This window comes from Phalangium opilio, unplaced genomic scaffold, assembly GCF_054372755.1.
Source record: "Phalangium opilio isolate 3A_F unplaced genomic scaffold, DU_Popi_V2 ptg000053l_1, whole genome shotgun sequence".
NCBI classification, from domain to species: domain Eukaryota; kingdom Metazoa; phylum Arthropoda; class Arachnida; order Opiliones; family Phalangiidae; genus Phalangium; species Phalangium opilio.
Genome location: NW_028324172.1, coordinates 739808 through 756089, shown reverse-complemented (window position 1 = coordinate 756089; position 16282 = coordinate 739808). Strand labels below are relative to the sequence as shown.

The 16282-nt window shown below is 39.7% G+C and overlaps 2 protein-coding genes across 2 annotated transcripts; one reads left to right on the top strand and one right to left on the bottom strand.

The window, feature by feature from the left end:
* The first annotated feature begins 314 nt into the window (after positions 1 to 314).
* On the top strand, positions 315 to 3553 carry LOC149672241 (zinc finger BED domain-containing protein 4-like). Its single transcript, XM_089840141.1, has 4 exons — positions 315 to 362; positions 1804 to 2098; positions 2407 to 2672; positions 2741 to 3553. The coding sequence occupies exons 1-4, from the start codon at positions 315 to 317 to the stop codon at positions 3551 to 3553; spliced, it is 1422 nt and encodes a 473-aa protein (XP_089696267.1).
* A 2381-nt stretch (positions 3554 to 5934) lies between these two features.
* On the bottom strand, positions 5935 to 8010 carry LOC149672240 (uncharacterized). Its single transcript, XM_089840140.1, has one exon. It carries the CDS (start codon positions 8008 to 8010, stop codon positions 5935 to 5937), a length of 2076 nt encoding a protein of 691 aa, XP_089696266.1.
* Positions 8011 to 16282: the final 8272 nt, after the last annotated feature.

The window sequence follows — 16282 nt, the reverse complement described above, 5'->3', positions numbered from 1 at the left end:
GCAGTCTCACTTTCACGTGACCCATTAAGTAAATCCTCATTTTCGTTCTTTTGAGTCAAATTTATATTTAAACGACTCCAAACCGAATAGTAATTCTTTCGCACGATTGTGTAAAGGCCGTTTGCGGATATACTTTGATTTTCTTGAGCCATCCTAAGTGAAATGTCCGACCAAACTAGCGCTTTTTTCCCTGTTATTATACCATTTTTAAAAATTTGGTCTTTAAAAGTAACAAGAATGTTTATCAAATTTTCGATATCCTCCGCGGTTTTCTTTTTAAACCCCATTTTTAGTTTTGGCGAAGCTTATCACTTATGTTTCTTAATCTAGTATGTGATCATCCAGTATTTACCCTACGAACGGTAAAGAGAAATTGGTTACGTCAAGCGTCAAAAAAACGTTTTGAGCAGGGATGGGTAACATGCGGCCTTAAAACTTAGTCTATCATTCAATGTATTATGGCCCGGCCTTCAATTTCGAAAATTTAAATATCTCAAAGTTTTGATAACTATCGTCTAAAGGGTTGGTGTCAACTCGTGCGTTCTATGAGTTCGCGATATCTAAATATGTGATTAGTCTTAAGTGTCATCATACCTTGAACGAAAAGCAGCGGATGTCTTGCAAATTCACCTCGTGCAAATAAAAAACAAGGTGGTCAAATTAAAATTTTACCGTTTTAAATAATCACGAGAGTGATTACTTAGCAAAAGGGTTAAGCTGGTCGATAAGTTATCGCTTGCTTTAAAACTGAAAACGATAAAATTTTAATTTACCAACTTGTTTTTCATTGGCACGAGGTAAATTCGGGAGACATCCGTCAGTTTTCGTTCAAGGTTTGATGGCATCTAAGACTAATCACCTAATCAGATATCGCGCACTCATAGAACGCACGAGTTGACACCAACCCTTTAGACGATAGTTATCACTTGCGATAACACGCTTAAAAAGCTAGAGAATTGCCCTTAACAAACATCATTTTATATAGTCTAAATTCCCCCACCTTCTTCATGTTAGTTGCATTCCATGCGATTTCGACCAGTGATGTCACCATGGGTCAATCGATTTTTTTCAAATTTTGTACACCATTATATATAAGAAACTTAGGTTTCCAAGTTTTTAGCTTAAAATTTTGAGAACTTTTTGAATAATGCCATTTTTTCAAAAACTCACTATTTATAAAACATTTTCTTTCAATTCTGGACCCTTGCGGGGGATAAAATTTTTTTGAAATATATGTCACAGACATCACGTGATGCAAAGGTACAAAGACTCCCCATGGAGTAGAACTGGACAGCGCCAATTCCATGAAGTGGTAGTTTTCGAAATCAAACGAAATAAGCGTTTTTGAACCACGCCTCTCCTCCGTGACGTGCCTTTGACGTATTGTGGGAAATAATTTTTACCCACCGGCCCATGCCTTTTCTAACTTTTGGTTCCGAAATTCTCCTACTTAACTCCTAGTCTTATTTCAACACAGAATACTGGCAATGGGATAGGGATTGGGATGATTTCGTGGGAGGCCAAATACCAGTCTGTCTCAGAATGTTTACCTTTTGCTTCACCATGAAATAGTGTTTCAAGGAATTTCGTCATTCTTAAAATTGTGATTCATTCTAAACCGGAAAATAATTTCCTTATCATCTCTGATTCGTATTTTTCGAACTTGTTTCATCTTGACTATGACAATTTGGGGGAAGGGTCGTTAAATATTTTTAACTACACGAGTAGTTGTAAAAATCGTTTTCGGTACACGAACCTATACCCGCACACCCCTATTAATTAACGACGTTATTTTTTTTACAGGCGTTAGTGAACAGAACGCAAGTGGACTTTGCCCACTTGATTTTGGAAACATGGGGCGACGACGTAACCAAAATTATTTGCTGGACCATAGACAGTGATTTTAAATTGAATACTTTTGGTCTTGGATTCCATGTTCTAAATGAGTTGGATCTAAAGAAGATGCTCAAGGATGCTGGAATTGATGAGGTTTCATGCGTCATGGTTGGAGACATTCCAAAAGTCATAAGAGGACTGAACCTGGACAGCCACTTTTCCAAAAGTCCATGGTTCATCACGATTGATAAGCCTTTACTCGGTAAGTTTATATGATTTTTATTAACGTTAATAGATGGTCACTCTCAGCTATATCTCGAGGATGCCCTTTTCCGCACAGTTTTCGATAATCATAGCCAAATTCCGTACTCACTTCAAAGTCCATTTGCCCACGGTTTTTACATTTAAATTTTAGTTCAACTGTTATTTTAAATTGTGCGGAAAGGGGCTATAGTTTTTTAAGGTTGAAAAATAAAAGTGAGGAAACTGGAGACCCCCTATCTCTAACAATTTGATGGGTAAAATTTAAGTACTGGATTTTTAAAGTTTCTTTTATAATTTATCATGCAGGAATCCGTCTTTCGGATGGTCTAGATGGGGTTGGAAAAGTGGTCACAAATTGCGCGACTTCTACTTTTGCGACCGTTTTAGACCGTGCTCTGGCAAATTCTGATGAAGACACTGCAAGCTTAATTGGAAAATTAAATTCCTGGGCCGTTTTTATACACATGAACCCGGAAATAACAAAGGATTTGAAATTGCCAAACGGTTCGTGTTTGCCGGAACAGCGGTTTCGTTTGGATTCAATTTTCTGGATAGTAAAATGCTTAAAAGAGGTAATTATTACTTAATTTCAATATATAAATAATTATCAAGGTTAATATGGTACCTTTATTCGTTATAGCCTGCATTCACTACAATGCTCAAAAGGATCATCTTGCAGGCACAGGCAGACGACTTGTCTGTCGGTGATATAACAACTGCAGGTCTTGACGACGAGAATATCAAGAAAGTAGCTGAAATAGCTGCACTCTTAGAACATTTCGAGCTTGCAATAGCCAATTTGCAACAGGAAGGACCTATCTGCCACTACGTTGTTGCTCATATCACGCGGGTCTTCTATAAGATTGTGGAAACAGTACATCATATGGGAAGCTTGAAAAAATCAATCCTATCCGAGATGAATCGGGAATTTTCAAGTTGGCTTTTGAAGCCAGAGCTCATGGTCACCACAGTTTTAAACCCGAGAGTTAAAATGAGTGTATATGCAGGTTACTATGACGAGCTATTTAGTGGGTATGAATTTGAACTTCCAAAGCGCGATTTGGTTTTCAAAGAACTTGTACAGCTGTTGCAGCATGACCAGCCTGATGACGAAGTTTGTACTAATACTGATTTTAATCCGAACCCTTTTTTGGATCTGAGAGTAGCCAAAAAGGTGATAAAGCCTAAAAGTTTAGAAAAAGAACTACAGAGCTACTTAGAGGAACATATTGTCGAACAAAGTTTAGAAAATCCATTGGATTACTGGAGAATCCGGAAAGATTCCTTTCCGAGATTAGCAATTGCGGCGAAGAAGTACTATGCCCTGCCAGTTAGTGTGAAGACCAAGGAGGCGTGTTTAACTGCTGAGAGATACCAAACTCTACGAGGAAAACATTCAGCTAACATGGTTAGTAAACTGCTCACTCTGTCAGAGTTTAATACTGTGGAGTAATTTTAAAAGAGTGCAGTAATGGGAGAGAGGATACAAGTTAGAAAGCTTCTCGCTCTTTTGTGGCTCGAGCGAAGGTGGGATCCCAGAAACCTTTTCGCCACTGAAAAACAGTTTGAGCGGAGCTAAGATTTAAAGGTAAGGTAGACCTTCCATTGAGGTTTCCGGGGAAGGTATTGTATGGAACCAAAGTTATTTTTGGGAGGATTTAATGCAAAGAGTACGTTCTTTTCTCTTTGATCTTGTTTGAACTAATGTTTTTTAGATTAATTTTCAGCAAAGAATGGAACGATTAACAGAGAATTATGGCTATTGGCGAAATCTCTATAAAAAAAACGCGTCATACATTGAATGTCTTGCTCTTGAGCTGGTGATTTAAATATCCTCTTGAGAGTGAAATATTTAATTATATTGCACCTCCAGGGTTGACGCGGAAGCAATAGTTATTATCATCCCACAAATGGAAATACACCTTATTTTATAAGCCTATTTTTATCTTTTACAACTACACTTTGTTTCATATGCCTTGTTTCATATTCTACAACCTTTTTCTGTTTTTCTTCAATGAATAAATAACATATTTTTGGAAAATCACTTGTTCGTTTCTTGCAATTTTATCACGTAATGGCACCCAATATTGTTATTGTTTACGCATTTAGATAAATTGAAATTCCGTTCTTATCAAAACAACCGTTGATAAAAACTTTATTCTCCGAAATTACATGCTTAAAATTAAAAAGATATTAATTTAAAACTCGTTAATTATGAGTTCAATAATAATTTAGTACCTAATGATATCAGAAGGGGATAATAGAAGTATTATATACTTCTGATTATATGTTTACTTATGGAAATGAGTTTTTATACTATTTACCTACATTTTTGTTTTGCATCAATAAATAATTTGATTTGACTCAATTTATGCAGAGTTAAACAGAGGTATTCGAGCGGAGATGTATAAGCCTATTTTTGAGGATGAAATCCGCAACGACAATATTAATATAAAACTGCTTTAAATATGCTTAAAATATAAATGGTAACTTATTAAACGACCCCGCACGTTTAACCATGAAAATGGGTTTCGGTTAATTTTTTCCAAACTTCGGTACCAGATAGAATGCGTTATGCTGATCAATGTTTCAATGAGACAAAACGTTCTCTGACGTACGGTTCGCTCTGCACGTGTCGTCAAAGTTCATATTTTCTATGAGACATAATAGCTTAAAATTAACTATTTAATTAAATAAAACGCTTGTTTATGAGGGTTTTAAAGCTAGAGGACACAAATAATGCACTTAGGAAGCTTAGAAGAAAGTCACCGGTTATTTGTGGTACTTAAAAGCGACGATTTCTTGCGTTAAAGCAGTTTTCCCATATTTTCATAATTATACTATATCGAAGCTTTCTAATTAGCATTAAGGCAATCGGAAGAAGCATCCCTGCAGGGGCCATAGAGATTTAGAGAGAAGGAGTTCTAGGTTTCTTCGTTTCACTTGAAAACTGTAAATGCCGGTTGAAGATGACACAAAAGGGAGCTGTGTTTAGTAAGCTAACGAAATGGTTATCGATAGGTTCGCCACAAAAAGATAGAAATCCATATCTGCAATAATATGCAGAAGAGGCGACTGGCAAATCAGAGATCTTTAAAGCGTTTGAGACGAATAGCCAAACATTGATGTAATTAAGATGTAGGTCTTGCTATGAGAAAGCTATTATACGTACTTAACCTCGCGTCTTGCAATGTCGGGGTGCTTGTTTATAGCGAGTCCCATCACCTCTCGCTTTTCGGGGTGCTTGATTATAGCGAGTCCGCTCGCCTCTCGCTTTTCGGGGTGCTTGATTATAGCGAGTCCCCTGGCCTCTCGCTTTACGGGGTGCTTGATTATAGCGAGTCCCCTGGCCTCTCGCTTTACGGGGTGCTTGATTATAGCGAGTCCGCTCGCCTCTCGCTTTTCGGGGTGCTTGATTATAGCGAGTCCCCTGGCCTCTCGCTTTACGGGGTGCTTGATTATAGCGAGTCCCCTGGCCTCTCGCTTTACGGGGTGCTTGATTATAGCGAGTCCCCTGGCCTCTCGCTTTACGGGGTGCTTGATTATAGCGAGTCCCCTGGCCTCTTGCTTTACGGGGTGCTTGATTATAGCGAGTCCGCTCGCCTCTCGCTTTTCGGGGTGCTTGATTATAGCGAGTCCCCTGGCCTCTCGCTTTACGGGGTGCTTGATTATAGCGAGTCCCCTGGCCTCTCGCTTTACGGGGTGCTTGATTATAGCGAGTCCCCTGGCCTCTCGCTTTACGGGGTGCTTGATTATAGCGAGTCCCCTGGCCTCTCGCTTTACGGGGTTTTTGTTTAAAGCGGTTTCCATAAAAAGTGGCTTTGGATTTTGATGTTAAACGTCAACAACGTCGATGTCATCATTGACGTTTTGAGGCAATGGTCTATTTGCCGCATCCATGACAGTCTGTAACAGACAACAGTCTGTCCATGGATATTTAACCCTGTTTTCCTGTCTTGCAAACCCCAAATACCAAAGAACACTCGCTACGTGCGCGCATGTACCTAGCGTTCGAGCACCCGATTTACACGTGCAATAGTATCCTATTATTGGTTGTCTGTTTACGATATCTTCAGCCTCGTTATCGTCATCATCTAGAACGTTAAAGGCTATCCAGAGCTGATACTTAGTAGCGTTTCTAAATCGAGAATAATCCCTCACTCGCAGAAAACCAGGCTCGTCTACAAGTTCGTCATACTCAAAGACGTCATTTGCATCCCTTTGCATTTTGTCTTGAATATAGGATGGTGCTAGGTGTATTTGATATACTCCTACGGTCAGATCTCTCAAATATTCCAATGTGAGGTGCGGGAAATGAGGATCAATATTTGCTTGTAAACGACCCCACCTTCTGTTTCTTCTATGTAGATTTTCAGCTTCTACTCGAGCTTGAACAATATTTGCCTCCCGTGACTTCAAAAGAATTTCTTGAGCCTTTTCGACCGTTGCATCTTGCATATGGACAGGGTCATGGTACTTGTTAATGAGAGCACCGGCAATTCGGTAAAAATCTCCAAGATGAAGGGCGTGCATGAAATTAATTGTATCGTCAAAGAACTTGAAGATTTGTTTTATATGCCCATTTCTTGCTTCTACTATCCAACGTGTTTTCGTCACCAAGCGCGCTTCATTAGCTTCTTCCGTCGAAAATTGTCTTTGATTCGGTCGTAAAAATGGTGGCATTTTGCTCGCAATTCCTAATCTCTCGAGGAATGGTAAAACATCCCTGTAGCCTCTGTCAACTATGAAGATGTCTCCTTCATCAAACCATTCTCGGATTTGTGAAGCGTCTCTTTGATATTCGTTTCGCAGGAGGTTCGCATCGTTGTTACGTGAGTCAGAAAAATAGGGCCCTTGAATATCTAAAATATAGCCATCTGGAGCCACTATTAATACTGGCTTGAGCACATGACGACCCTTATGCGTACTATACGATTGCCTTAGAACTCTAAAGTTGGAACTCTTATTTATGTAGCTGTACGTTCCATCTATATATGCAATGGCCGTGGGTGTTTCAGGGTCTGGATTATACAACTCATTAGCCAATGCTGATACATGCCGTTCAATGTATTGGTCCCTCGTTATAGCGTTAAAACCGATATATCGAGGAACAAAGGTTTGCATTAAGGATTTTCGAACCTTCGCGATAGTCAAACTGGTATTTTGCCGAGAAGAGTAATTGAATATGACGGTTAAAACGTCGTCAGACAAGCCTTGACGTAATTTGCACAAAAACACTAGAAGGTCTTTTTTGCTTATATGACGTTGAAACGCACCTTCATCCAATGGATGACATAAAGCATATAAATCCCGGAACTGTTCTCTTGTGAGAGCTGACAAAGATTTAAATTCCTCATCGGAAAAACTATTTTCGTCGTGGAATTTAAAATCAGCTCGGTTGTTGGCTGTTTTCCTCAGACCTTCAAGAAATACGTGCAGTTGCTCCCCGCGGAATACAAATGGTCGGTTTATGAATCTTAAACCTTGAATCAAATATGGGAACAGGTACCCCCTTTCATCCAAATGTATTGCGCAACACCTCGTGTTTTCTGATATATATACATTCCTAGATAAATATAAATCAATTCTACTATCCATAGAGAGGCGTTGAATATTTTGGTCGGCGTTACAAATTAAACACGTATTATTGGCTGTTTTTGTCAAGACATTTAGTCTCACAGACGAAGGATTGGTTTCAATGTCTCGGATTTCTTGATTAATTGATCTGTTGCAATTAAAACATATGCGTGTTGCATCTGTTACCTCTAGCGCAGATCGTTCAAGATTTTCTCGCCTTGCAATACTAATAAGGCGTTTCACATTATTATCGTCTCCAAATATGCGCACCATTTGCCTCAAGTTAAAAACCCCATTGCAAATATAGCACCGGCCCTTGTTTCTATTAGCCATAATCAATAATACGAGAAACGTCTAGCGTGATTGTGATATAAATAATAAACCAATTATGAATTGTGATTATTAGGTGAAATAATTATATGAAATACAATATAATATAATATATAAAGGGAAGAGAAACGGCAATTTTACTGATTCATTCACAAACAGCATTAAAATGAATCATCCGTTTTCGGGCTCGAGAACCAAGCTTGATTGAAAAGTATATTAAGACCTTTGTACCCTACCAGTTTTGCTTCATTGCCCTTGACTAGCTGTTTAAAAAACTAGCTTTTTTAAGTGAAGAAAGGTTGAGGCGCCAAGTTTGGTAGGGTACAAAGGGGGTACCTGTTCCCATATTTGATTCAAGGTTTAAGATTCATAAACCGACCATTTGTATTCCGCGGGGAGCAACTGCACGTATTTCTTGAAGGTCTGAGGAAAACAGCCAACAACCGAGCTGATTTTAAATTCCACGACGAAAATAGTTTTTCCGATGAGGAATTTAAATCTTTGTCAGCTCTCACAAGAGAACAGTTCCGGGATTTATATGCTTTATGTCATCCATTGGATGAAGGTGCGTTTCAACGTCATATAAGCAAAAAAGACCTTCTAGTGTGTTTGTGCAAATTACGTCAAGGCTTGTCTGACGGCGTTTTAACCGTCATATTCAATTACTCTTCTCGGCAAAATACCAATTTGACTATCGCGAAGGTTCGAAAATCCTTAATGCAAACCTTTGTTCCTCGATATATCGGTTTTAACGCTATAACGAGGGACCAATACATTGAACGGCATGTATCAGCATTCGCTAATGAGTTGTATAATCCAGACCCTGAAACACCCAGGGCCATTGCATATATAGATGGAACGTACAGCTACATAAATAAGAGTTCCGACTTTAGAGTTCTAAGGCAATCGTATAGTACGCATAAGGGTCGTCATGTGCTCAAGCCAGTATTAATAGTGGCTCCAGATGGCTATATTTTAGATATTAAAGGGCCCTATTTTTATGACTCACGTAACAACGATGCGAACCTCCTGCGAAACGAATATCAAAGAGACGCTTCACAAATCCGAGAATGGTTTGATGAAGGAGACATCTTCATAGTTGACAGAGGCTACAGGGATGTTTTACCATTCCTCGAGAGATTAGGAATTGCGAGCAAAATGCCACCATTTTTACGACCGAATCAAAGACAATTTTCGACGGAAGAAGCTAATGAAGCGCGCTTGGTGACGAAAACACGTTGGATAGTAGAAGCAAGAAATGGGCATATAAAACAAATCTTCAAGTTCTTTGACGATACAATTAATTTCATGCACGCCCTTCATCTTGGAGATTTTTACCGAATTGCCGGTGCTCTCATTAACAAGTACCATGACCCGGTCCATATGCAAGATGCAACGGTCGAAAAGGCTCAAGAAATTCTTTTGAAGTCACGGGAGGCAAATATTGTTCAAGCTCGAGTAGAAGCTGAAAATCTACATAGAAGAAACAGAAGGTGGGGTCGTTTACAAGCAAATATTGATCCTCATTTCCCGCACCTCACATTGGAATATTTGAGAGATCTGACCGTAGGAGTATCTCAAATACACCTAGCACCATCCTATATTCAAGACAAAATGCAAAGGGATGCAAATGACGTCTTTGAGTATGACGAACTTGTAGACGAGCCTGGTTTTCTGCGAGTGAGGGATTATTCTCGATTTAGAAACGCTACTAAGTATCAGCTCTGGATAGCCTTTAACGTTCTAGATGATGACGATAACGAGGCTGAAGATATCGTAAACAGACAACCAATAATAGGATACTATTGCACGTGTAAATCGGGTGCTCGAACGCTAGGTACATGCGCGCACGTAGCGAGTGTTCTTTGGTATTTGGGGTTTGCAAGACAGGAAAACAGGGTTAAATATCCATGGACAGACTGTTGTCTGTTACAGACTGTCATGGATGCGGCAAATAGACCATTGCCTCAAAACGTCAATGATGACATCGACGTTGTTGACGTTTAACATCAAAATCCAAAGCCACTTTTTATGGAAACCGCTTTAAACAAAAACCCCGTAAAGCGAGAGGCCAGGGGACTCGCTATAATCAAGCACCCCGTAAAGCGAGAGGCCAGGGGACTCGCTATAATCAAGCACCCCGTAAAGCGAGAGGCCAGGGGACTCGCTATAATCAAGCACCCCGTAAAGCGAGAGGCCAGGGGACTCGCTATAATCAAGCACCCCGAAAAGCGAGAGGCGAGCGGACTCGCTATAATCAAGCACCCCGTAAAGCAAGAGGCCAGGGGACTCGCTATAATCAAGCACCCCGTAAAGCGAGAGGCCAGGGGACTCGCTATAATCAAGCACCCCGTAAAGCGAGAGGCCAGGGGACTCGCTATAATCAAGCACCCCGAAAAGCGAGAGGCGAGCGGACTCGCTATAATCAAGCACCCCGTAAAGCGAGAGGCCAGGGGACTCGCTATAATCAAGCACCCCGTAAAGCGAGAGGCCAGGGGACTCGCTATAATCAAGCACCCCGTAAAGCGAGAGGCCAGGGGACTCGCTATAATCAAGCACCCCGTAAAGCGAGAGGCGAGCGGACTCGCTAAAATCAAGCACCCCGAAAAGCGAGAGGTGATGGGACTCGCTATAAACAAGCACCCCGACATTGCAAGACGCGAGGTTAAGTACGTATAATAGCTTTCTCATAGCAAGACCTACATCTTAATTACATCAATGTTTGGCTATTCGTCTCAAACGCTTTAAAGATCTCTGATTTGCCAGTCGCCTCTTCTGCATATTATTGCAGATATGGATTTCTATCTTTTTGTGGCGAACCTATCGATAACCATTTCGTTAGCTTACTAAACACAGCTCCCTTTTGTGTCATCTTCAACCGGCATTTACAGTTTTCAAGTGAAACGAAGAAACCTAGAACTCCTCTCTAAATCTCTATGGCCCCTGCAGGGATGCTTCTTCCGATTGCCTTAATGCTAATTAGAAAGCTTCGATATAGTATAATTATGAAAATATGGGAAAACTGCTTTAACGCAAGAAATCGTCGCTTTTAAGTACCACAAATAACCGGTGACTTTCTTCTAAGCTTCCTAAGTGCATTATTTGTGTCCTCTAGCTTTAAAACCCTCATAAACAAGCGTTTTATTTAATTAAATAGTTAATTTTAAGCTATTATGTCTCATAGAAAATATGAACTTTGACGACACGTGCAGAGCGAACCGTACGTCAGAGAACGTTTTGTCTCATTGAAACATTGATCAGCATAACGCATTCTATCTGGTACCGAAGTTTGGAAAAAATTAACCGAAACCCATTTTCATGGTTAAACGTGCGGGGTCCAAAGTTTTATGTTATATTGTATTTGGGAAAGAAGGGCACCTAACCCTGCATCACTAGCATCTGTAGTGAGAATGCACGGGGAATCCCTTCTAAAGGAAGCTAAGGGATGAGCCTTACAGATTTCTTCCTTTATCTTTTCGAAAGCCTGTTGCTGTTCGATACCCCAAATAAATTTTTGATCCTTTCTTTTAAGTTTATTAATAGGGGCTACTATTTGAGAGTAGTGATTAATGAACCTATTGTGCCAACCTGCCATCCCTAAAAATCTCTGGACTTCCTTAACATTTTTAGGAGGAGGGCATTTCTGAATGGCTTATATCTTAGAAGGATCTATATGCACTCCTGTTTCGTTTACTATGTGACCAAATATAGTAGCTTCTTTTTGAGTGAAACAACACTTCTTCAACTGAAGGGTGAGACCCGCTTCCTTTAATCTATTAAGGACGTATTCTAAACACGTTAAGTGTTGATCCCAATCTTCGCTAAGCGAGATTAAATAATCTAAATAGTCAATTAGCTGGAAATAATCGGAATCTCTAAAAATTTCTTCAATTTAACGCTGAAAGGAGCTAGGGGCGTTATAAAGCCCAAAAGGGAGTACATTAAACTCGTACTTTCCCATCTGAGTCACGAAAGCAGTTTTAGGTCTGCTCTTAGGGTGCATTTCCACTTGCCAATACCCTGATTTAAGGTCAAGGGTTGTAATGAATTTTGGCCTTCCTACTCTTGCTAGCATATCTTCTTTATTAGGCAGGGGATAAGGGTCCTTTATGGTAACCTCGTTTAGTTTTCTATAATCAATACAAAACCCATAGGGTTTACCCCGTTTTGTTTGATCAACTAAAACTACGGGCGAAGCCCAAGGAGAAACAGAGGGTTTGATTATCCCGTCATCTAGCATTTCCCTGACATGTTGTTCTATTATTTTCCTTTTCTGGTCATTAACACGATAAGGCTGAGATTTTATGGGCGGACTATTTCCCGTATGAATCTCATTGAAGACTAGTCCTGTTCTTCCTACTTTATCCGAAAACAACTCAGGAAATTTCAATAAAAGGGATTCTAATTGATGACGTTGTTCATCAGAAATAGGGGCTGCGGAAACCGCGTCCCTAATACTATTCACAATCTCCTTATCTATAGGATCCTTTTCAGATGGAATAGAAAAAGGGATCATTAAGTTACCCACTAGACATAGTGACGATTCAAAATCTAACTTGACTCTGGTTTCTTCAAGGAAATCTTGACCCAATATAAAGTCACTATTGAGGGAAGGAACTATGTAGAATTTAAATTTAACTTGTTTCTCACTTTCGTTTGACTTAAGGGTAAACTCTAGTTCGTGAGAACCTTTTGTAAATGTATATCGGTCATCGCCCCAAACTACACAATCTAATTGTTCATCTTCAGGTAATTCTGAAGAGTTTCTATATTTACAAATCTTCTGCCACTGATCTAAACTGACAAAAGAGGCATCGGCCCCACTATCTAATTTAGCTTGAACTGTCGCGTGTTCAAAAGTAACGGGAATGGTAACCCTTTTATAAACTGAACCTTTCCTGACGGATTCAATCCTCAGGGGGAACGCGACACGCTTTTTGTTAGGGGAATTTATTGGGCACCGGGAGAGGGACCACGAGGGATCTCTCCCGTCTGGGCTTCCCCCGACTTGCTAATCTTTTTTTCTTGACAGTCGGGTGCTAGATGATCTGGTTTCTGACAATTGAAACACGTGATAGTACGTGTAGAGGGGTAGGACAAGGCCAATTGACGACCTGGAGATTTTGATCTCTGATATTATATCTAGTAAAGGATCTTTGACTTCTATTGGAGTCGTTAGCCTTAGCTTTGGCTCTAGAGTCTAAAGGTTTTAAGGGATATTCCCGTTGAGGAGAATTAGGAGGATTGCATGGGCTATGACAATGCCCGGGGGAACAATGACTATGGGCGGAGCTGGGCAAGAGGACTCAGCTGTAACCTTAGGTTTAGGGGGTGATCTCCTCTTTTCCCTTTTTTCAGCATTCTTTTTCCTAACTTCAATATCCTTTTCAATTGTTTTACAGGAATTCCTTAATTGTAGTGAATTGCAAAAAGAGGAGAGGAGTTCTTAGTTCATCCTTTAAATTACTTTTAATTATAGGAACTAACTCCTTTTCGGAAAGAGGATGGGTCATCCCTAAATTTGACTTCATAACTTCCCCGAAAAAATCCTCTACCGACTCCTTATCTTTCTGACTCCTATGGGAAATCCCTATTTTAAGCTTAGAGTCAGCTTCTGAGTCTTTAAACTGAGCTTTAAAGTGCCTTTTAAAGGTCTTCCAAGCTAAATGAGGATGGGCGGGGTTTGCATTACAAATATCGTCATACTGACGGATTAAATCCCTGTACCAATATAAGGCATGCCCTCGTAAAAGGAGAGGCAATGCCGCTAGCCTGTCTTCATTTGATAGCTTGTGAAATTTGGCATATTCCTCAAAAGCAGCTAAAAACTCTGATGCATTATCGCTAGAAGATCCCATAAGGCGGTTCAATAGGGACTTTTACCGTCTGAGGAATTGTTCTTTTATTCATTAACTTATTTATCCAAACTAGTAGCTATAGCTTTATTTATAGCTACATTCCGAGCTACGGCGTTAGCCTGTGTGGTTGAATTATCAGCCAAGGTTTGGAGTAAGGGTAACATAAAGGATCTTAATTCCTCATCAGTAGTATCTGGTCCTAATTGAGGGATTCTTCGAGACGGAGACATTTGGGTTCCGATAGTTCTAACTCTGGGACTAGGTAAAGTGGTTGAAAAACTAACTTTAGGCCTAACGTTTTTAGACGTTGATTTGGGAGGAAAAGGGAATCAATTCCAGTTTGAGGAGGGAAATTTGAGGGAGTTGAACTTCCCTGGGGAGCGGGAATGCTCTTATGAGGGAATAGTTGATAGGGAGAAAATCCCAATACTGAAGAGGCGGCCGTCCTCTTTCTTGTATCAGAATCCTCTTCATCCTTCTCTTCTTCAAAGCGAAGAATTCGGTTAAAATTCTTCAAAGGATCATCTGTTGCTGGCGGTGCTAGCGTGTCGCCATCATCCCCCACAGAGGCAAACAGATCTTCCTTTGACTTATCTTCTCCTTTATTTAGTGTAGAATCATCCTCCTCATCCTCAGATGTTCGAGGTGATCTCCATTGTTGTTTATTGTCCGAATAGGCCATTATTTATGTAGGTTAAGTTAAACCAGTTAAGTTTATACAATATAAACAAGTAAGTTATCTTAATTGAGTATATTAATTACAAAGATACTTTTATTTTTAATTTATTATTATTTTAATTATGATTAATCTAGAATTAATTTAATTCTCTTATTTATTTACCATCGTGGAAGCTAAGGCTTAACGCCACGTGGGGGGCGGATATACCGACAATGATAAACAGTTACGGGACTGACCAAGGCTTAAGACTTAGTCATTTCGTGTCGAGTCGAGTCCCTGTTCGGGCGCCATTTATGTAACCCTCAATTGAAATTAACTAAATAGGGAGAAACTCCCGAGGGCCATAAAATGAATAAAGACAACTCACAGTTTAATCCAAAAATAGAAGAAAACTTCTATTATTTTATTAATCGAAAAGAAAGGGATAAACACGACTAAACCGTGCACTTGACAGTTAATGTAACAAAAACTACTGCTCTCTCTGAAAGCTGACTAGTGACTGCCTAGCAATTATATCAAAATCACAAACGATTTGATAAGGAGGAGGAGCATGTAGCATGGAGGCATATATACCCTGCCAGATCCAAGGAGTAGAAACTCCAAGGAATCTGGTAGCCATGCTACATCATCACATTTAATCACAGATTTATCAACTTGTTATCTTATTTCAGATTGTTTTTCCTTCATGACCTACACAGTTGCAATTGGTTACAGAATATGATTGGTCAAATTGTATCAAGGACAACCAAGTTCATAAGATATGTTCCATAATAAGTTTTCAAACTCCTGGTTACAAACTGGAGTTTGACATGAAGTGATTGAAGTAGGTCATAGATTGGAGGTAAAGCAACATACGCCTGATGAGGCGCTGTCAAAGGCTTAGCAATTCAGACTAAATAGGAAGATGGAAGTCCTGCAAAATTAACCACCGAATGTAGGACTTCAATACTCGCTTCCGTCGTTCTCGAACTAGCTCGAGCTGTAAGTCTGTAGCACTACGAAGTATGGGTAGTCTCATACTTTTGGAACATATCTTATTAACTTATGATATCAGTAACACCAGGGAAATCAAGTTCATTAGAAGTAGTTTGGTTCAGTTCTTCACAAGGGTTGGGACTTGTGCTAACACCTAGCCATTAAGCCTATTAAGAACTTCTTATTGTATACCTGTAACCTTTATAATTAACTTCTAATTGAGCATCGTTTAATTAAAATTGATAGTTGCAATATAACTGGTTAAAAAGAAATGCCTTCAAGGAGATGTTTTACTTGAGTGGGCATCTACATAGACTTCAGATCCTTAAAACATCCCGGGCAACGCCGGGTTTCTTGGCTTATGCAGATTTAATAGGAAACACATTTTTGTTTATATCTTAGTTACGCTTAATATAGTGTTGTTATTTTATCTTGGGAGAACTACCTAATCCAAACAGTAAAAAACTAATTTTGTCACAGGCTGGATTCGAGCCTGTGCAAAAACCTGGAGCTGATCTACTGCAAATCGCTTACTGGCCACTTTAAATCAAATATGTTTATTTGGATCAATGGCAAATAGAGATAAAATGGAGTGAGATAGTATGGACATATGTCAGCAAAGAGGGTACAAAGAGGCTACCCTCTTTGCTTGGCTGGAGTGTTCTCGCTTTGGAAGTCTTTCTCTGCAATCTTATTAGTTGAAATGCGGTGAACCGGATTAGAGGTGGGAACCCGAATACCAGAAAAATACCATTACCCACCC

What these genes read in the sequence shown, in the direction of transcription:
- LOC149672241 (XM_089840141.1), top strand. Translation starts at nt 315, where the DNA reads ATGTTTCTTAATCTAGTATGTGATCATCCAGTATTTACCCTACGAACG. An exon ending in GATTGATAAGCCTTTACTCG is followed by an intron (nt 2,099 to 2,406) that starts GTAAGTTTATAT and finishes TTTATCATGCAG; the next exon opens with GAATCCGTCTTTCGGATGGT. An exon ending in TAGTAAAATGCTTAAAAGAG is followed by an intron (nt 2,673 to 2,740) that starts GTAATTATTACT and finishes TATTCGTTATAG; the next exon opens with CCTGCATTCACTACAATGCT.
- LOC149672240 (XM_089840140.1), bottom strand. Translation starts at nt 8,010, where the DNA reads ATGGCTAATAGAAACAAGGGCCGGTGCTATATTTGCAATGGGGTTTTT.